The 21679-nt window shown below is 40.4% G+C and overlaps 1 protein-coding gene across 2 annotated transcripts in view; it reads right to left on the reverse strand.

The window, feature by feature from the left end:
* htt (huntingtin) overlaps window positions 1-21679 on the reverse strand; it is a 133184-nt gene that overhangs the window by 91681 nt on the left and 19824 nt on the right. For both annotated transcript variants that reach the window (XM_071693678.1, XM_071693679.1), the window contains exons 11-17: window positions 20728-20956; window positions 20319-20503; window positions 12657-12812; window positions 9229-9434; window positions 6441-6647; window positions 3285-3408; window positions 1690-1787 (exon numbers count right to left, since the gene is read on the reverse strand). In XM_071693678.1, the coding sequence (XP_071549779.1) occupies window positions 1690-1787; window positions 3285-3408; window positions 6441-6647; window positions 9229-9434; window positions 12657-12812; window positions 20319-20503; window positions 20728-20956 (1205 nt within the window). The remainder of the gene's footprint in view (window positions 1-1689; window positions 1788-3284; window positions 3409-6440; window positions 6648-9228; window positions 9435-12656; window positions 12813-20318; window positions 20504-20727; window positions 20957-21679) is intronic.

The raw sequence follows: 21679 nt of genomic DNA on the forward strand, positions 1-21679 counted from the left end.
AGTATAATAGGACGTACAAGAACAAACAATGTTGTATGGTTGCGAGGCGTGGGCTATGGATAGAGTTGTGCGCAGGAGGATGGATGTGCTGGAAATGAGATGTTTGAGGACAATGTGTGGTGTGAGGTGGTTTGATCGAGTAACGTAAGGGTAAGAGAGATGTGTGGAAATAAAAAGAGCGTGGTTGAGAGAGCAGAAGAGGGTGTTTTGAAATGGTTTGGGCACATGGAGAGAATGAGTGAGGAAAGATTGACCAAGAGGATATATGTGTCGGAGGTGGAGGGAACGAGGAGAAGAGGGAGACCAAATTGGAGGTGGAAAGATGGAGTGAAAAAGATTTTGTGTGATCGGGGCCTGAACATGCAGGAGGGTGAAAGGAGGGCAAGGAATAGAGTGAATTGGAGCGATGTGGTATACCAGGGTTGACGTGCTGTCAGTGGATTGAATCAAGGCATGTGAAGCGTCTGGGGTAAACCATGGAAAGCTGTGTAGGTATGTATATTTGCGTGTGTGGACGTATGTATATACATGTGTATGGGGGTGGGTTGGGCCATTTCTTTCGTCTGTTTCCTTGCGCTACCTCGCAAACGCGGGAGACAGCGAAAAAAAAAAAAAAAAAAGAACAAACAAATTTGGAAAGAATAACTTTTCCATAAATTCAACAGAAATAAATTGTCACTTTAAGGGCACCTGATCAGGATAAGGGATTCAGAGGGAAGAGTTGAAGATGATGATGTAAGAATATGTAAGGAAATGAATTAAGAGTTCAAAGAAGTTATTAAAGTGGAAGACACTATAGCCACAAAACCAAAGAGATGGTATCAGGAGGAGGTTTTAGAGATCACTGAGACATTGAGAAGTGACATTAATAGAATACTTGAATACTAAAAAGTCTTGACCCATACATGGCTCAAGGTCCTGATGAAATTTCACCATACACTTGATAAACCATGTGAAATACTGTTTAAGAGAGAGGCAAACTCCAAAGGGGGTGGAAAGGGCAAATGTTATGCCTGTCTGTATGAAAGAAGACCAGATAAATGTGCTGAGCTACAGACTGATCTCCCTGATCAGTGTAATCTGCGAAGTATGGAAAAAATAACTAAAAAGAAAATGGACGACTTCATGTTGAGAGACAACATGGATTCAAGGTTAAGTGTTATGAAACTCTTAGATATCTATGAGAGACTAAGCTCGTTTTAAACAAAAGAGTAGGCTGGGTGGATTGTTTGAATGAAAAGCTGAAAGATAACCAATGACAACAGATAACAAACACATGAACAACCATGGCATCTGGCAAATTTAAGCTGATAATTAAAGCTGTTGAAAACTGGTCATCATACTTCCAATCAGAGCTCAAACAGTCTAAAAATAATGAATAAACACATTTACACACCTTACAAAGTAAAATCTAAACAATTATGAAGAAACACATCATAATGCCCTACAAAGTCACACTTAAACACTTGAGCATAAAGGTTACTTACACTTAAAAATTACAAAAAGCTGAATAAAATTACTAAATTCTGATAAGCTAAAGTTATCTGATTATTTCTGAGGCATAAAGAGCTCTGATATTAATATAATGGTTTGACAAAAGCCTGATACAATAAGTAGCTTTAGTCATTTGAGGTTAAAAAGAAAATAGAAAAATATATACATATTTACAGAAAGAATAAATTTCTTTACCTTAATTGCATAGAAGGAATGTGACAACCCCATGCTGCTGGGTAGAGGGCAGGAGAGTACTTCTCGCTAAGCTGTGACAAAGCTTCTACACAACCAAGCTGTAAATACCCATGATAAAAATTTAGAAAATATTACAAGTGAAGACTGTTTGCCATGGCCATCTTTTTGATGAGAGTTTCCAGAGGTAATGGACATCAGAGAGATAGGTAGACAGATATAATAATAAATGCACTGATTAATGTTTCCCTCTTGGCAATCTCCTTTATCTTCTCTGCACTATCACAAATAGTTCATATAGTATATTCACTAAGTCCAAGAGCACACTTCACACCAACTTTTCACTCCCTCTATCTGTCTATCTATACCTCTAATGCCTGTTCACTTCAGGAACTCCCTCAAGGTGGGGGGGCCCATGGCAAAGAGTCTCTACATATCCCTGTCCTTATTTGCCTCCCTCATGCATACATCATTCCATGCATTCTTCTACCATTCCTCTCTCTCCAGAACTCTTCCACTGTACCTCTAGTTTATCTATGACCTCATATTGCCAAGGTTTGATTATGGAGAGAATGGAACAAATTTTGAGCACATGGCCTTGGTAGTACATCTGTTTAGTTGGTCAGCTAACAGACTCAAGAATATGCTCACAGTTCATTTTATTGCAGAAAATCACATGCCTCAATTAAAGACAGTAGCACCCCACTTTGTTTGCCTCATTTAAAGACAATAGTCCTTTTCATTCACCTCTCATAATGTCTGAGCACATTCATTTTAACCTGTGGCGATGGTCTTGAGCTTCTTAACACCACTGGAACCAGAAGAACTAAAAGGTGCTTTGGTGGCATGATGCAAGGGGCAAAACATGTGCAAAATACTCTGTGACTATAGACTGTATCCACACCATGCATACACACATTTCTCACAATGGCAATCTGCATGGGCTAAATAATGCTTACAGTACATGCAACATAATGCTTAGATAAAATCAGTTTGAAGCATTCATACTACAATATTTTGATATATAATTGTAGATATTACTACATCACTCCCAAATATCTGTATTCTATTATCAGTAACCTTGGGAAACTTCAAAGAAATTACTGTAGAATTTGGAGAAGGTAATAACATGATTATTCTAAAACAGACTAAACAAAGTTGATGAACACTGGCAACTCATCATGTTGGCAAGTACTGACTTATTACTAAAAAACTAAGACGACTAAAACTAGGAGAATCATCATAATCCAATGTCTGGGTAGAAAATCACACTTTCTTCAAAAGGACATAAAAATAGCAAGAAAGGAACCAATACAAGATATGATAACGATGAGCATGTAAAGTTCAGTAACAACACATCATAATGACTGCACAGATCAGTGTCTACAGATAATGGGGGTCATAGGGAATCACATATAAGATGATAAATTCTAAGAGTTTTGAGAAAGATCAATTCGCTCACAAGTCAGTGTTCCAAAACAATGCACTAAATAGCAAATAAAGGATCCATTTATAAATTCAACTTTCAACATTTTCATGGCATTTCATCAAATCATCAACCATTTTCACAATCACCAAATCATGAGTATTATACAAACCATTTGGAACTTGCAGCTTGTACTCATAAGATGGGTAGTGAATGCATAAATGAGTCTTGAAAGAGACTGTGAGATTTGTGATTTCTGAGGATCTGCTTCTGACGGATCTTGTGCTGGACCAGAGCTGCAAGAAATAAATCAAACATACAAGACCATACTAGTATGATTTGATAATACAAACCAGATTCTTCATTATTACCTTTTAAGGACATACTTAAATTCTCAGATATATGAAAAAAAAAACAGAGTGCCAGTAGATACTGTCTGCTGATGGTAAAGTCAAATTTATCACAAACTTCTCACTTCAAAGAAGTCCATCCTGTCCCTGCCATTTATAGTAGCACAGCCTTCAAGGTGCAGAAAACCCTGAAAAAAGGGTCCTGGCATAACACCAGGATCCTTTTTGAAGGGGTACTAGGGTACTAATGAATAAATAAACATACAGAGAAATATATAACTTACAGGAAGTGGGGTATCTTTGACACCTGAGAGTGCATGTTCATGGAGGTGAATAGAACCATGGAAGGTGAAGTGAGCTGCACCGTGGGTGAGGGAGCAAAGGTCAGGGTAGTGTGCCAAGTGAAACAGTCAGGGAGAGAGGTTTAGTGAAGAGAGAAGAGGTGGTGAAAACCTTGTGGAAGGTGAAATCCGGCAAGGTGTTGGGACTGGATGGTACTGCAGTTGAATTTATTAAGAAATGGGATGACTGTTGTTGACTGGTTGGTAAGGATATTCAATGTACGTATGGATCATGGTGTGGTGCACGAGGATTGGTGGAATGCACATAATGTGCCATTGTACAAAGGCAAAGGGATAAAGGTTAATATTCAAACTACAGGGGCATAAGTTTGTTGAGTATTCCTAGAAAATTGTATGGGAGGGTATTGACTAAGAGGGTGAAGGCATGTACAGAGCATCAGCTTGGGGATGAGCAGTGCGGTTTTAGAAGTGGTAGAGGATGTGTGGATCAGGGGTTATACTTTGAAGAATGTATGTGAGAAATACTTAGAAAAACAGATGGATTGTTTCTAACATTCGTAAATCTGGAGACAGCATATGATAGGGGTGACAGAGATACTCTGTGGAAGTCTTAATAATATATGGTGTGGGAGGTAAGCTGCTAGGAGCAGTGAGAAGTTTTTATCAAAGGTGTAAGGCATGAGTATGAGTAGGAAGAAAGGAAATTGATTGATTCCTAGGGAAGGTCGGTCTGCAGCAGGGGTATGTGATGTCCCAATGGTTGTTTAATTTGCTTATGGATGGGGTGGTTATGTAGGTAAATGCAAGAATTTGGGAGAGAGGGGCGAGTATGCTGCCTGATGGGAATGAGAGGGCCTGTGAAGTGAGTCAATTGTTGTTTGTGATGATACAGCACTGGTGGTTAATTCTAGTGGGGAAACTGCAGAAGTTGGTGACTGAGTTTAGAAAAGTGTGCAAAAAGAGAAAGTTGAGAGTAAATGTGAATAAGAGCAAGGTTATTAGGTTCAGCAGGGTTGAGGGTCAAGTTAGTTGGGATGTAAGTTTGAATGGAGAAAACTGGAGGAAGTGAAGTGTCTTAGATATCTGGGAGTGGATTTGGCAGCGAATGGAACCATGGAAGCAGAAGTAAGTCAGGGTGGAGGAGAGGGCAAAGGTTCAGGGAGCAACGAGGAATGTGTGGAAAGAGAGAACGTTATTTCGGAGAGCAAAAATGGATATGTTCGAAGGAATAGTAGTTCCAACAATATTAATGGTTGTGAGGCATGGGCTATAGGTAGGGTTGTATGGAGGAGGGTGGATGTGTTGGAAATGAACTGTTTGAGGAAGATATGTGTTATAAGGTGGTTTGATTGAGTAATGTATGGGTAAGAGAGATGTATAGTAATAAATAGAGTGTCACTGAGAGAGCAGAAGAAATGGTTTGGACATATGGAGAGAATGAGTGAGGAAAGGTTGACAAAGAGGATATATGTGTTGGAGGTGGAGGGAATAAAGAGAAGTGGGAGACCAAACTGTGTGTTTTTTCCATACATATTCGCCATTTCCCGTGTAAGCGAGGTAGCGTTAAGAACAGAGGACTAAGCCTTTGAGGGAATATCATCACTTGATATGTATATGTATGTATGTATATATGTATATGTACATGTATGTGCATGTATGTACATATGTGCATATATGAGTGGATGGGTCTTTCTTCATCTGTTTCCTGGTGCTGCCTTGCTAACAAGAGAAACGGCGATCAAATATAATAAAATAATAATGAAAAAAAATTTGGAGAGAATGAGTAAGGAAAGGTTAACAAACAGGATATATGTGTCAGAAGTGGAGGGAACAAGGAAAATGGAGAGACAATACTGGAGATGGAAGGATGAAGTGCAAAAGATTTTGATTGCCGTTTCTTGCATTAGCGAGGTATTGCCAGAAATATATGAAGAAAGGCCACATTCATTACATCCATTCTTTAGCTGTCATGTGTAATGCATTGAAACTACATCCCCCTATCTACAACCAGGCCCCACAGACCTTTCCACGGTTCCCCAGGTGCTTCACATGCCCATGAGAAGGTTCAATATAAATTCTATTTGATTTTCTGAATGCCTCTGATATACAAATCTCCCATTACTTGACTCTAACATCATTACATAAGGTTTTATGACTGATAAACCTTACAATATCTTTACAACTTTCACTTGTAAAGAATAATAAAATTAATAAAATGATAAAATAAATTTCTTTTCAAATCTGTCACTACTATAAGGCCTATTCCATGCTAAAGTTTTGCAAATGGATCTCTGATGCATGAAAATTAATATGATTGGTAAACATATATTTGGTGTAAATACTATCTGTGCTACTTCATTTTCAATACATCTCTTAGCAAACATAATGAAGATATATGAATAAACACAATCATAAAATATATAAAATATGAAGTACATATATAATCATTCAGAGATGCATCAATTGTTCAAAAAAATTAAGACTACTTAAAAGACTACTACTGCTGTTATGTATGACTTTTAGTCACTGACTTAATAAAGTGGACATAATTAGTATCTTTTCATCACTTTTCCTAATTCATTTTTGAAGCATTCTTATTACTGTACGGGTGTAAAAGTTTAAGATCATAATTTCTAAAGAAAATGATGAAAACATAAACCTCCAATAAATTCTTACCTCTCAGCTGGATAGGTATGTCTCTCAGGAAAGAGCTGATGAAATGGTGCAACTGGTATAGACGGGAGGCCCCTAAAGGACCACTGCTGAAGTGATAAGGAATCATTCCCAGCATCATCTCTATTATCTTTGAGACAGCCACTATGTACAAGACCGGAAGCCACTTTATGAATCAGGTCACCAGTGCTCATTATTTCTGGTACCAACCTGAAAGACAAAATTTGGAGAAAATAAGAATTTGAGGACACATTAATATGTGTAGGAAGAGAGGAAAGTGATTGGTTCTCAGTGAATGTAGGTTTGCGGCAGGGGTGTGTGATGTCTCCATGGTTGTTTAATTTGTTTATGGATGGGGTTGTTAGGGAGGTAAATGCAAGAGTCCTGGAAAGAGGGGCAAGTATGAAGTCTGTTGGGGATGAGAGAGCTTGGGAAGTGAGTCAGTTGTTGTTCGCTGATGATACAGCGCTGGTGGCTGATTCATGTGAGAAACTGCAGAAGCTGGTGACTGAGTTTGGTAAAGTGTGTGGAAGAAGAAAGTTAAGAGTAAATGTGAATAAGAGCAAGGTTATTAGGTACAGTAGGGTTGAGGGTCAAGTCAATTGGGAGGTGAGTTTGAATGGAGAAAAACTGGAGGAAGTGAAGTGTTTTAGATATCTGGGAGTGGATCTGTCAGCGGATGGAACCATGGAAGCGGAAGTGGATCATAGGGTGGGGGAGGGGGCGAAAATTTTGGGAGCCTTGAAAAATGTGTGGAAGTCGAGAACATTATCTCGGAAAGCAAAAATGGGTATGTTTGAAGGAATAGTGGTTCCAACAATGTTGTATGGTTGCGAGGCGTGGGCTATGGATAGAGTTGTGCGCAGGAGGATGGATGTGCTGGAAATGAGATGTTTGAGGACAATGTGTGGTGTGAGGTGGTTTGATCGAGTAAGTAACGTAAGGGTAAGAGAGATGTGTGGAAATAAAAAGAGCGTGGTTGAGAGAGCAGAAGAGGGTGTTTTGAAATGGTTTGGGCACATGGAGAGAATGAGTGAGGAAAGATTGACCAAGAGGATATATGTGTCGGAGGTGGAGGGAACGAGGAGAAGAGGGAGACCAAATTGGAGGTGGAAAGATGGAGTGAAAAAGATTTTGTGTGATCGGGGCCTGAACATGCAGGAGGGTGAAAGGAGGGCAAGGAATAGAGTGAATTGGAGCGATGTGGTATACAGGGGTTGACGTGCTGTCAGTGGATTGAATCAAGGCATGTGAAGCGTCTGGGGTAAACCATGGAAAGCTGTGTAGGTATGTATATTTGCGTGTGTGGACGTGTGTATGTACGTGTGTATGGGGGTTGGGCCATTTCTTTCGTCTGTTTCCTCGCGCTACCTCGCAAACGCGGGAGACAGCGACAAAGTAAAAAAAAAAAAAAAAAAAAAAAAAAAAAAAAAAAAAAATTAATATGATCCTTTAATGTTGGGAAACTGTATTAATAAATAAGTTAAATTGTTGAAACAGCATATTTGTGCAAAGTAATGAAGGGAGATACTATTGTTAGAATAAGCTGTTTCTTCCTCAAAATTACCACCAATGCTGTATCTCAGCAAGCAAACAAATTACTCACCTCCCACACTACCCACAAGCCCAATAAACTACATACCTGTTCCACTCCCCAAGACCCTTTCATTTACCTCCCTCACCATCCAATCCATGAACTAATTAAACTGGCATGGTGACATCACACTAATCTGTCATATACCTACCTTAATCTGGTACCACTCACCCTCCTTTCTTCCTACTCGAGCACATACCTTACTCTTTTGATAAAATTTCACTACTCCTAGCAGCTTTTCTTGCACACCACAGAGTTACAACACCTTCCAGAGACTCTCTATCAACCCCACCATAAGCTTTCTCTAGTTCAATGAATACAAATCCTTCTGTTTCTCAAAGTATTTCACACACATTCTTCAGAGTAAAAACCTCACCCACATCCTCTACCACTCCTAAAGCCACTTATTTCTCCTCAGCCTGATGCTCTGTGCATGCCACCACCCTCTCAATTACCATTATCCCATAAAACATATTAGGTGCACTCAACTAATTCATACCTTTTTAATTAAAACCCTCACCTTCATTCCCCTTATGTTTATGCAAAGGAACTAAACAGGCATTCCGCCAATCCTTGGGCACTTCACCATGATCCATACACACAAAGAAAGACCTAAACAACAATCAAAAGCATGGTCACCCCATTTCTTAAGAAATTCAACTGCAATACCATTCATTCCAGCCCCCAGCCACATTATATCTTAAACATGGATTTCACCACCTCTACTCTTTCCTCCACTTGCCCTGACTCTCTCACATCACATACCTTCACAATCCAAACACCCGACATCTACCATCCTATCATCAAATGCATTCAGATCAGGGAGGTGATGCCAACCATACAAACTATTTTTTAAATGCCACTAACTTTAGCAGCATTTTGCAATGAGCTACAATGATGTGTACCTCAGCTTGAGTCAGTCACTGTTGCCAAAGGGATAAGTAAGAAATTTTTGGTTTAAGATAATGAGTCATGTGAGATGCACTCTGTCAAGATCTATGTGAGATAGGAAAAGGGAATGAGTTCCAGCAGCCAACATATATATGCAAGAGAAAGAAAAGACAGTAACTTGGGCCAGAGAGGCAAACGTGACATCCTTTACAATGCTGGCTCACTGTAACACCACTGTTAAACCTCCTACCTAATACATCTATTATATTTCTTAACTAACTTTGGTGATCTAGACATATAACTTACTTAACACAAGCTGATGCAGCAGCTGAGCGAACTCTAGGATCTTGATCAGATAAAAGAGGAATCAGAACAGCCGTCAACACACGGTGAGAAAACCTGTCAGCAAGCCGTAATGGAACAGAACTGCTTGTTGTACTGTAGCTGCTGTTACTTTCTATATGATCTGTATAACTCAGTGGCAATCCTGAGAGAAGATCACAAAGTTCTACCTGAAACATGAACACATTCTTACATTCTTAATACTGAGGAGTCAACTATTGGGCAAGTGAACCAAAACATCACATACACACAGACACATACACACAACATAAATTTAGCATGAGATTTGTAAACTGTCAGTTAAAGGCAGCTAATCAGACTTGAGGATTCAGAGGGAACAGTTGCAGAGGACTAATATTATCATTAATAAATAACTTGGGGACCACTTTCTCTGAAAGTTCCCCCACAACTTCAAGGCTGTGCTGCTTCCAGTATGAAGTTACATGGCTATGCCTGCAAAAGGTTACACTAAAAGTGAAAAGTCACTTCTGGTGAGGCTGTTTTATTATAAGCACAGTCTTGTCAAAGAACTCACTCTGAAGGAGTCTACATTTCCCTGCTAAAACTCACTACCTGATACTTCGATACACTCTCTTCTGCTCTTTCAAGCACACTCTTTATATTACCATACATCTCTCTTATCCTTTCATTACTTACTTAATCAAACCACATATTGTCTTCAAATATTACATTTCCAACACATCCACCCTCCTCCATGCAGCCTTAATTATAACCCATGCTTCACACCCATGTAATATTGTTGGGACTACCATTCCTTAAAACATACTCATTTTTACCCTTCCAGATAGTGTTCTCTCTTTCTGCACATTCTTCAGCACTTCCAGAACCTTTGGCCCCTACCCCATCCTATAATTCACTTCCACTTCCATGGTTCCATTCGCTGCCATGCCCACTCCCAGATATTCAAAACAATTCAGTTCTCTAATTTTTCTCTCACATCCCAACTAACCTATCCCTCAACCCTGCTGAACCTAATAACCTTGCTATCATTCACATTTATTCTCAACCTTCTCCTTTCACACACTCAGTCACCAGCTTCTGCAGTTTCTCACTCAAATCTGCCACTGATGCTGAATCATTAGAAAACAACAACAAACTTACTTCCTAGGCCTTCTCATCCCCCACAGACTGCATACTCTCCCCTCTCTCCAAGACTCTCACATTTACTTCCCTCTACACCCTATCTATAAACAAATTGAACAACCATGACGGCATCACACAACCCTGCTGCAGATTGACCTTCACTTGAACTATTCACTCTCCTCTCTTCCTACTCATACACAAGTCTTACACCCTTGATCAAAACATATCACTGCTTCTAGCAGCTCTCCTCCCACACCGTATCTTCTGAAGACCCTCCACAAAGTATTTCTATCAACCCTGTCATATGCTTTCCCCAAATCCAAAAATCCCACATACAAATCCATCTGTTTTTCTAAGTATCTCTCACACACTTTCTTCAAAGCAAACACCTGATCCACACATCTGATACAGAATGGATGTATGCAGCCATTGTATATAGGCAACGGGGATAAAGGTGAGTGTTCAAACTACAGAGGTATAAGTTTGTTGAGTGTACCTGGTATGTTGTTTGGGAAGGAGTGAAGGCATGTACAAAGCATCAGACTGGGGAGGAGCAGTGTGGTTTTGGAAGAGGTAGAAGATGTGTGGATCAGATATTTGCATAGAAGAATGTGTATGGGAGATACTTACAAGAAAAAGATGGATTTGTAAGTTGCATTTGTGGATCTGGAGAAGGTATATGATAGGTGTGATAAAGATATCTTGTGTACAGTCTTAAAAATATAGTGTGGGAGGAAAGCAGCTAAAACAAGCAAGAAGTTTTAATCAAGGGCATAAGGAAGCAGAGGTATGTGATGTCACCATGGTTGTTTATGGATGGGGTGGTGAGGAAGATAAATGTAAGTCTTGGAGAAAGGGGCGAGTATGCAGCCTGAGAAGGGAGTCAGTTGTTGTTTGCTGATGATACACACTGGTGGCAAATTTGAGTGTGAAACTGATGAAAATGATGCATGAGTTTGGAAAGGGACATGAAAGGAGAAAGTTGAGAGTAAATGTGAATACAAGCAAGGTTATTAGGTTTAGTAGAGCTGAGGAACAGTTCAGTTGGGGTGTGAGTTTGAATGGAGAAGAACTGGAAGAAGTGAAGTGTTTCAGATACCTGGGAGTGGACATGGCAGCAAATGGAACCATGGATGTGGTAGTGAGTCACTAGGTGGGTGAGAGGGATAAGGTACTGGGAGCACTGAAGAATGTGTGGAAAGAGAGATCGTTACTTGAGATGGCTAAAATGGGTATGTTTGAAAGTATAGTAGTCCCAACATTATCACATGAATGTGAGGCATGGGAGGAGGAGGAGGGGGGTGTGTTGGAACTTAAATGATGGAGGACATACATGGGGTGGGATGGTTTGATAAAGTCCATAATGAAAGGGTAAGAGAAATGTGTGATAAAGAAAAAGTGTGGCTGAGAGAGCTGAAGAGGGTGTGCTGAAATAGTTTGGATATATGGAGAGAATGAGTGAAGAAAGGTTGACAAAGAGGATACATGTGCTCAAAAGGGGTTAACAAGGAGAACTAAAACACCAATTTGGAGATGGAAGGATGGAGTGAAAAAGATTTTGAGCGACTGGGAACTGAACATGCAGGAGAGTGAAATGTGTGCACAGGATAGAGAGAAATGAAACTATGTGGTATACAGGGGTCCACATGCTGTCACTGGACTGAAGCCTGGCATGAGCAGCATCCAGGGTAAACCATGGAAAGGGCTTTGAGGCCTGGCAGTGGGTAAGGAGTTGTGGTTTTGGTGCATTATACATGGCAGCTTGAGAATGGATGTGAGCAGATGCAGCTTTTATTTGTCTGTTCCAGGTACCACCTCACTAATGCAGGAAATGTGATCAATTATGGGGGAGGGGAAGAAAGTTTATTGAGCAATAGAAGCAGCTGTGTAGCATTAGTCAGACAGGATTTCTAGGCAAAGAAGAGCTGTGAAGCAGATGTCAGGCAGCACTTCTAAGCACTATGAAAAGCAATAAATGTTTGTGAGCTTTGAGCAGTTGGATGGAGATGGTGGGTCTGGTAATATCACCCTGGAGACAGCTGCTGGCTAGCTGAGAGCATTGATTTTCAAACAAACATCTTGTTGCAGGCACAACTCTTTTGCAGAGGGTGAGGGTAAGCTCCTCCCTTCTCACCAAATATGAGAATGAATAAGCCCAAGCCACCATATATATATATATCTCAAACACACAAGATAGGAGAAAAATGGGCTCATAAAGTAACAATAATAGTATTACTGCATATGATATAATGATCAAATAATCACAGAAGCTACCATGAACAACTTACTTTCACCAACCAGTATGGGTTAGATGCTGCATTTACCAAATGTGGCAAGACAGTCAAGATCACTGCTGCATGCATGGAGTGAAGTAGCTCATCCAGACATAATCCAAGACCTCCAACTGCTCCACGTGCTGTTACACTTGACTCATGGCCAAGTAACTGACAAAAGAAAAAAATACATATTTACACATACATATATAAATAAAGGAATTAAATACCGTAATAAAACAAAACTCTAGTCAAATCATTAGATTCTTAATGCAAACAAATATGCAAATACTGTAGCTGGGTGGAGTATACAGACAGGCAGATGGCACATGCGGGACTGACAGCTTCATAGTCAGTGGTCCTGATGCAAGGAAGAGTACAGTATGATGACTGCATATGCTGAGAGCAGGATAATTCCCTCTATACTATGGTATATTACAGTACTGATTTTCTGTTAAAATTCAGGTTCAGTGCAATACATTAACAGCTGTGCATATGTGTGCCTCACCTGGAATTATTATCAGTACAGAATGTTAATATTTCCTCTTGGTTCTTCTATAAGTATTATGTGATGGTCATACCAACACAATATTCAGCACACATTTTTTTTTATTTCAAGCTCCTGTATAACTGTATAATGGCTACTTTCTTCAGGACAGTAAGTGTATCATGATTTCATTCAGTAGAACTGACCTCATCGTGAGGAAGCAATCTCTTCTTGGAATCCACAGAGAGGGCTCAAAATGTTTTGACCTGTTCTGATAGGGAAGGTCACACACAAAATCAATGGGTTCAATTGAACAAGGTTACACTGACCTCACATGCATACATTACCTGACAGAATCTCCATGATACATAACTACAGTCGATTATTCAATAACATTTTTTGTATCTACTTAGTTTGTTAGTCTTAATTACCATTTTATCATACTTTTTTATTTCATTTTCATTACATTTTGGTGCATTATAAATGACAGCTAGAGAATGGATGTGAGCAGATGTCACTTTTCTTCATCTGTTCCTGGTGCTACCTTGCCAATGTGGGGGTTAGTGAGAGGACAAGAGCAAGGGAAGGAGTAGCACTACTCCTCAAACAGGAGTGGTGGGAGTATGTGATAGAGTGTAAGAAAGTAAACTCTAGATTGTTATGGGTAAAACTGAAAGCTGATGGAGAGAGATGGGTGATTATTGGTGCATATGCACCTGGGCATGAGAAGAAATATCATGAGAGGAAAGTGTTTTGGGAGCAGCTGAATGAGTGTGTTAGTGGTTTTGATGCACGAGACTGGGTTAAAGTGATGGGTGATTTGAATGTAAAGGTGAGTAATGTGGCAGTTGAGGGAATAATTGGTGTACATGGGGTGTTCAGTGTAGTAAATGGAATTGGTGAAGAGCTTGTGCATTTATGTGCTGAAAAAGGACTGGTGATTGGGAATACCTGGTTTAAAAAGAGAGATATACATAAGTATACGTATGTAAGTAGGAGAGATGGCCAGAGAGCGTTATTGGATTACGTGTTAATTGATAGGTGCGCGAAAGAGAGACTTTTAGATGTTAATGTGCTGAGAGGTGCAACTGGAGGGATGTCTGATCATTATCTTGTGGAGGCGAAGGTGAAGATTTGTTGAGGCTTTCAGAAAAGAAGAGAGAATGTTAGGGTGAAGAGAGTGGTGAGAGTAAGTGAGCTTGGGAAGGACACTTGTGTGAGGAAGTACCAGGAGAGACTGAGTACAGAATGGAAAAAGGTGAGAACAAAGGAGGTAAGGGGAGTGGGGGAGGAATGGGATGTATTTTATTAGGGAAGCAGTGATTTCTTGCACAAAAGATGCTTGTGGCATGAGAAGCGTGGAAGGTGAGCAGATTAGAAAGGGTGTTGAGTGGTGGGATGAAGAAGTAAGATTATTAGTGAAAGAGAAGAGAGAGGCATTTGGACGATTTTTGCAGAGAAATAATGAAAATGAGTGGGAGATGTATAAAAGAAAGAGGCAGGAGGTCAAGAGAAAGGTGCAAGAGGTGAAAAAGAGGGCAAATGAGAGTTGGGATCAGAGAGTATCATTAAATTTTAGGGAGAATAAAAAGATGTATTGGAAGGAGGTAAATAAAGTGCATAAGACAAGGGAACAAATGGGAACTTCAGTGAAGGGGGCTAATGGGGAGTTGATAACAAGTAGTGGTGATGTGAGAAGGAGATGGAGTGAGTATTTTGAAGGTTTGTTGAATGTGTTTGATGACAGAGTGGCAGATATAGGGTGTTTTGGTCGAGGTGGTGTGCAAAGTGAGAGGGTTAGGGAAAATGATTTGGTAAACAGAGAAGAGGTAGTAAAAGCTTTGTGGAAGATGAAAGCCGGCACAGCAGCGGGTTTGGATGGTATTGCAGTGGAATTTATTAAAAAAGGGGGTGACTGTATTGTTGACTGGTTGGTAAGGTTATTTAATGCACGTATGATTCATGGTGAGGTGCCTGAGGATTGGCGGAATGCTTGCATAGTGCCATTGTACAAAGGCAAAGGGGACAAAGGTGAGTGCTCAAATTACAGAGGTATAAGGTGAGGGTATTCCCTCAAAGGCCCAGTCCTCTGTTCTTAATGCTACCTCGCTAACGCGGGAAATGGCGAATAGTTTAAAAGAAAAAAGAAGAAGTTTGTTGAGTATTCCTGGTAAATTATATGGGAGGGTATTGATTGAGAGGGTGAAGGCATGTACAGAGCATCAGATTGGGGAAGAGCAGTGTGGTTTCAGAAGTGGTAGAGGATGTGTGGATCAGGTGTTTGCTTTGAAGAATGTATGTGAGAAATACTTAGAAAAGCAAATGGATTTGTATGTAGCATCTATGGATCTGGAGAAGGCATATGATAGAGTTGACAGAGATGCTCTCTGAAAGGTATTAAGAATATATGGTGTGGGAGGCAAGTTGTTAGAAGCAGTGAAAAGTTTTTACCGAGGATGTAAGGCATGTGTATGTGTAGGAAGAGAGGAAAGTGATTGGTTCTCAGTGAATGTAGGTTTGCGGCAGGGGTGTGTGATGTCTCCATGGTTGTTTAATTTGTTTATGGATGGGGTTGTAAGGGATGTGAATGCAAGAGTTTTGGAAAGAGGGGCAAGTATACAGTCTGTTGTGGATGAGAGAGCTTGGGAAGTGAGTCAATTGTTGTTCGCTGATGATACAGAGCTGGTGGCTGATTCATGTGAGAAACTGCAGAAGCTGGTGACTGAGTTTGGTAAAGTGTGTGAAAGAAGAAAGTTGAGAGTAAATGTGAATAAGAGCAAGGTTATTAGGTACAGTAGGGTTGAGGGTCAAGTCAGTTGGGAGGTAAGTTTGAATGGAGAAAAAGTAGCAGAAGTGAAGTGTTTTAGATATCTGGGAGTGGATTTGGCAGTGGATGGAACCATGGAAGTGGAAGTGAATCATAGGGTGGGGGAGGGGGCCGAAAATTCTGGGAGCCTTGAAGAATGTGTGGAAGTCAAGAACTTTATCTCGGAAAGCAAAAAATGGGTATGTTTGAAGGAATAGTGGTTCCAACAATGTTGTATGGTTGCGAGGAGTGGGCTATGGATAGAGTTGTGCGCAGGAGGGTGGATGTGCTGAAAATGAGATGTTTGAGGACAATATGTGGTGTGAGGTGGTTTGATCGAGTAAGTAATGTAAGGGTAAGAGAGATGTGTGGTAATAAAAAGAGTGTGGTTGAGAGAGCAGAAGAGGGTGTTTTGAAATGGTTTGGTCACATGGAGAGAATGAGCGAGGAAAGATTGACAAAGAGGATATATGTGTCAGAGGTGGAGGGAACGAGGAGAAGTGGGAGGCCAAATTGGATGTGGAAAGATGGAGTGAAAAAGATTTTGAGTGATCGGGGCCTGAACATGCAGGAGGGTGAAAGGTGTGCAAGGAGTATAGTGAATTGGAACGATGTGGTATACTGGGGTCGACGTGCTGTCAGTGGATTGAACCAGGGCATGTGAAGCGTCTGGGGTAAACCATGGAAAGTTCTGTGGGGCCTGGATGTGGAAAGGGAGCTGTGGTTTCGGTGCATTATTACATGACAGCTAGAGACTGAGTGTGAACGAATGGGGCCTTTGTTGTCTTTTCCTAGCGCTACCTTGCACACATGAGGGGGGAGGGGGTCGTTATTTAATGTGTGGCGAGGTGGCGATGGGAATGAATAAAGGCAGACAGTATGAATTATGTACATGTGTATATATGTATATGTCTGTGTGTGTATATATATGTATACATTGAGATGTATAGGTATGTATACTTGCATGTGTGGACGTGTATGTATATACATGTGTATGTTGGTGGGTTGGGCCATTCTTTCGTCTGTTTCCTTGCACCACCTCGCTAACGCGGGAGACAGCGACAAAGCAAAATAATTAAATATTTTTCGCCTAATTTCTTAAGTCTTCATTATTGTTTTGTACATTACATTATTATCCCTGGGGATAGGGGAGAAAGAATACTTCCCACTTATTCCCTGCGTGTTGTAGAAGGTGACTAAAAGGGGAGGGAGCGGGGGGGGGCTGGAAATCCTCCCCTCTCATTTTCAATTTTCCAAAAGAAGGAACAGAGAAGGGGACAAGAGAGGATATTCCCTCAAAGGCTCCGTCCTCTGTTCTTTGCGCTAACGCGGGAAATGACAAATAGTATGACAAAAAAAAATTACATTATTACATTTTACAGTAAATTACATGAAAAATAACCTGAAAGTGTACATATATTCAAAAATGTATACAGGTATGAGTAACTATATGCAATGGCCAACCATGGTGTACCCAAACAATCACAGCACCTATTGACAGTTTGTCACTTTCCTGCACCATAAGAATTTTGCCAAACTAGGTAAAATTCTGTTATTTCAGATCCTTGGGATATTCCAAACTATAGATTGCCAGATTAAAGACAATTCACTGTACACAGACCTCTCCATTTATGCACATATTTCATTTACATGCATGGTCCATTTACATTTTTTATTCTACAAGAGCTAAAGTTTGGAATAACAATCATTATTGGGCTGGCAGCACTCTGGTCTAGTACTGCTGGCACCATGCAAGAAGTGCACTTATGCATGGCATGGATACAATCTATAGCCATGGAGTACTACAAAATACTGTGCTGCAGTATAATGTATACTGCACATGCTTTGCCCCTTGCATCATGCCACCAAAGTATCTTTTAAGTTCTCCTGGTACTAATAGTGCTAAGAAGTGTAAGGCCCTCACCACTGGGGTTAAAACAGATGAGCTCAAATGTTAATTAAAGAGGTGAACAACAGATGAACAGCTATTACGTGTGCCCTTGGATTTACAGAATTTACTTTATGGACTATTCGTGATAGTACAGAGATCAAGGAAAGTGCCAAGAGTAAAATATTAATCAGTACATCTAAGACCTTATGTTCCCAAAGTTCAATTATGGAGAGAATGGAACGAATGTTGAACACATGGTTCAAACATCAAACTCATGAAAATATTCCCATTATCATGCTTGAGATGCAAGCAAAGGCCTGGAGTACAAACGATGACTTTGCAGCAAAAGGAGAAGCAGCAAAGACAGTTCAAGAAATCCTAGTTGGTGCACAAATTATAGGAAATACCGCAATTACCACAATGGATTGAACCAGGGCATGTGAAGCGTCTGGGGTAAACCATGGAAAGTCTTATGGGGCCTGGATGTGGACGGGAGCTATGGTTTCGGTGCATTACACATGACAGCTAGAGACTGAGTGTGAACGAACGTGGCCTTTGTTGTCATTTCCTGGCACTACCTCGTGCACACGCGGGGGGAGGGGGGTGTTATTTCATGTGTGGTGGCTTGGCGGCAGGAATGGATGAAGGCAGTATGTATGAATATGTACATGTGTATATATGTATGTGTTTGTATGTATATGTATACACTGAAATGAATAGGAATGTATATGTGCGTGTGTGGGCGTTTATGTATATACATGTGTGTGTGGGTGGGTTGGGCCATTCTTTTGTCTGTTTCCTTGCGCTAACTCACTAACGTGGAAGACAGCGTCAAAGTACAGTAAAAAAAGAAAAAACACAATTGCTACAAAATGATTGGCGAGGCTGCTTCTTCTGACACTGTTGCTGCCAAAAATTTCCAGGAACCCTCAACACCATTATTGAGGAAAAATGTGGACAAGACTGGATTAATTTGATCAGGATTCAAAATTGCCATGGATTGCCTCATGCTGCTTGTGGTGGTGTAACACCAAAGGCAACTGCAAGCTTAGACCATTATGGGGCTATCCTTCAAAAAATCACCAGGGGTCTTAAGGGATACATGAACAAATATCTACCTATTCATTATTCTAATCTGAAGTGGTGGATAACAAACGATATTTTATGTAATTATTTTGCTGAAAAGCTCCAGACATAGCTAGGGAAGTGCTGTGTGAAAAAGAATATGTTTCAAGATTCTCCTTCTTAACAGTAATCTCCCAAGCTCCCACCTTCAGCACAGGACATTAGTGGGAATATTAAAGTAGTCATTTTTCTGCCCAACACAACATCTCTAATCCAGCCAGTGGACCAGGAGGCAGTATATACTTTCAAGGCCTACTATACAGAGAGAATATCTGCTAAGCTCATGAAAGCTACAGAGAATGACCAGATGGCTGAGAGGGAATTCTGGAGATCCCTTCCCTTCAGGGATGCCATCATGATCATCAGTGAGGCCTGGAAGGAAATCACCAGTGTTTGTATGAATGGAGTAAGATGGAAGCTTTGCCTCTAGCTTATTCATGGATTCTAGGGTTTTGATGTCAACAGTGAAGTTTTCAGAATGCATGAACACACTGTCATTGTAACACTTGACAACACTTAACTCATGCAGGTCATTCTTTGTAACTCTAGATTTCGGTGAGCACTATGAACTAGCCCTGCCTTTTGGCAAAATGGTAGGAGCAGTAGATAGAAGTAGTATGTAGGAACATTTAGGCAGGAGCATTAGGTAGAAACACTGGGTGGAAGTAGTAAGTAAGAGCATCATATAGAAGTAGTCATTAGGAACATTAGGTAGGAGCCTCTGCAAACACTGCAATAGACTCGCCCTTTACCAGTGGCCAGTTAAGGGTAAGGCATTAAAGGCTATACTGTTTATACAGTATAAACATTATAGTATTTTATGTCTCCTGGTGTGTGCATACCATAGTTTTTCACTGGTATAGTATTCTGTACTGTCTTGTTAATAATGTATCTCCTGGATCTACATTGATCTACATTACTTACATCATTTGTCTCCCTTCACCAAACCACACTTTCTATGACTCTCTCACTTTGCATATCCTCCACCCGACATAAGCCACCCTGTCATGAAAAACATTCAATTATCCTTTAAGTTACTCATCTAGTTACTCACCTCATCACTACCTGTTACCACTTGCCATTTACCCCTTTCACCACTGTTCCCATTTGTTCTCTTGTCTTTCTCATACTATTGAGCTTATTTCAAAACAACTTATTCTCCCTAAAGTTTACTGATGATCACTCACCCAAACTCTCATTTTCCCTCATTTCTAATCCCTGCATCTTCCACTTGACTACAACAGAACCACACATTTGTTAAAAGTTCTGTACCTCACAGACCTTGTACATTTCCTAAAAATTCACAAAAAAACCAATCTAACATGGTTATTTTTACAATGCACATATGACGTGGTTCATAATACTAACCTTACAGAGAATTTCAAGAAGTGATGATAAGGCCAATCCTGGTCTACCAAAATCATTATACTGTCCACATCCATGGACAAGACTTGCACGTACAAATTGCCCAATAACATTGCCTACACTTGCTCCAAGCTGGGGATCAGAATGGCTGTGAAATCTCAAAACATCATCGATGTGTTGCTGCAGCTCTGAAACATTGGACATTTGACATTCAGCACTAATCTAAAAATTTATGGAATAACAGCAGTGCTTAAGATTATAGGCTTATGATCTGACTGTTTTTGTGGAAAAAACACCCTTCATATAAACCTCAATCACTAGCTACATACCAATGGAGTCTTCTTTGCTACACCTCTTTAATCACTAGTTACGAACCATTCATTAATCCCAATACCATAAACAAGCTACTCACCAGATTCCCCAGTTGCATCTGTAAATAATGGTTCTGCCATAAGAGAGGGCATCACCATGACAGCTAATCCAACACAGTTAAGGGCCAACACCTTAACGCTCACCCGGACCAATCGATCAGGAATTAAAGACCCAACATGACCAGACAGTAGGAATGAGGATGTCAGATATCGTATAAGATATCTAACTGGAAGATCTTCGTCCAAAAATGAGCCAACTGCACCTGTTGCCTGCAAAGAGGAGGAGTAAATTGGATATGATCAGAGATACTAGTTCATCCACTTGAAAAAAATATTTCAAAAATGTATGGGTCCCAAATAATTCAAGTAGTGTCCACCTTTCAAAATAACTCATCCTAAAAAAAATACAGCTAACTGAAGCCCCAGTAAAACACACAGTACCTATCAGTCAATGTTTTCTATTAACCTATAAGCAATTGAACTTCCTAGCCCAAGGCTGACCAGCCCAGGAATCAATTAATCTATCTATATCTCTGACACCCATCCCCTTTGGGAACTCCCTCAACAGGATGACCACAGCAAAAGAGTCTCCATAACTGTAGGACTCCAGTGCAGCTTCCTAGCTTTTAGTGCCTTACCCTTAAGAGGCCACTGGCTGAGGGCAACTCTAGTGCAGTGTTTGAAGAGGCTCCTCCCTAATGTTCCTACTGATTACTACTACCTAATGTATCTACCTAAGGCTCCTGCTTACTAATTCTACCAATTGTTTCTACCTAATGTTCCTGCCTAAATGTTCCCACCTACTACTGCTATCTACTGCTCCTGCCATTCTGCCAAAAGGCATGGCTAGCACACAGTGTTCACCACCAGAAAATCTAGAGTGAGGAAGAATGAGCTGTGTGAGATAAGATTTGTCAAGTTCGTGGACAGAAAACCAGTACTCTAACTGTGGGCAAAACAAAAAGGAAAGACAGCTACCTGGGTCAGAGGAAT

This window comes from Panulirus ornatus, chromosome 56 (assembly GCF_036320965.1).
Source record: "Panulirus ornatus isolate Po-2019 chromosome 56, ASM3632096v1, whole genome shotgun sequence".
Lineage (NCBI taxonomy): Eukaryota > Metazoa > Arthropoda > Malacostraca > Decapoda > Palinuridae > Panulirus > Panulirus ornatus.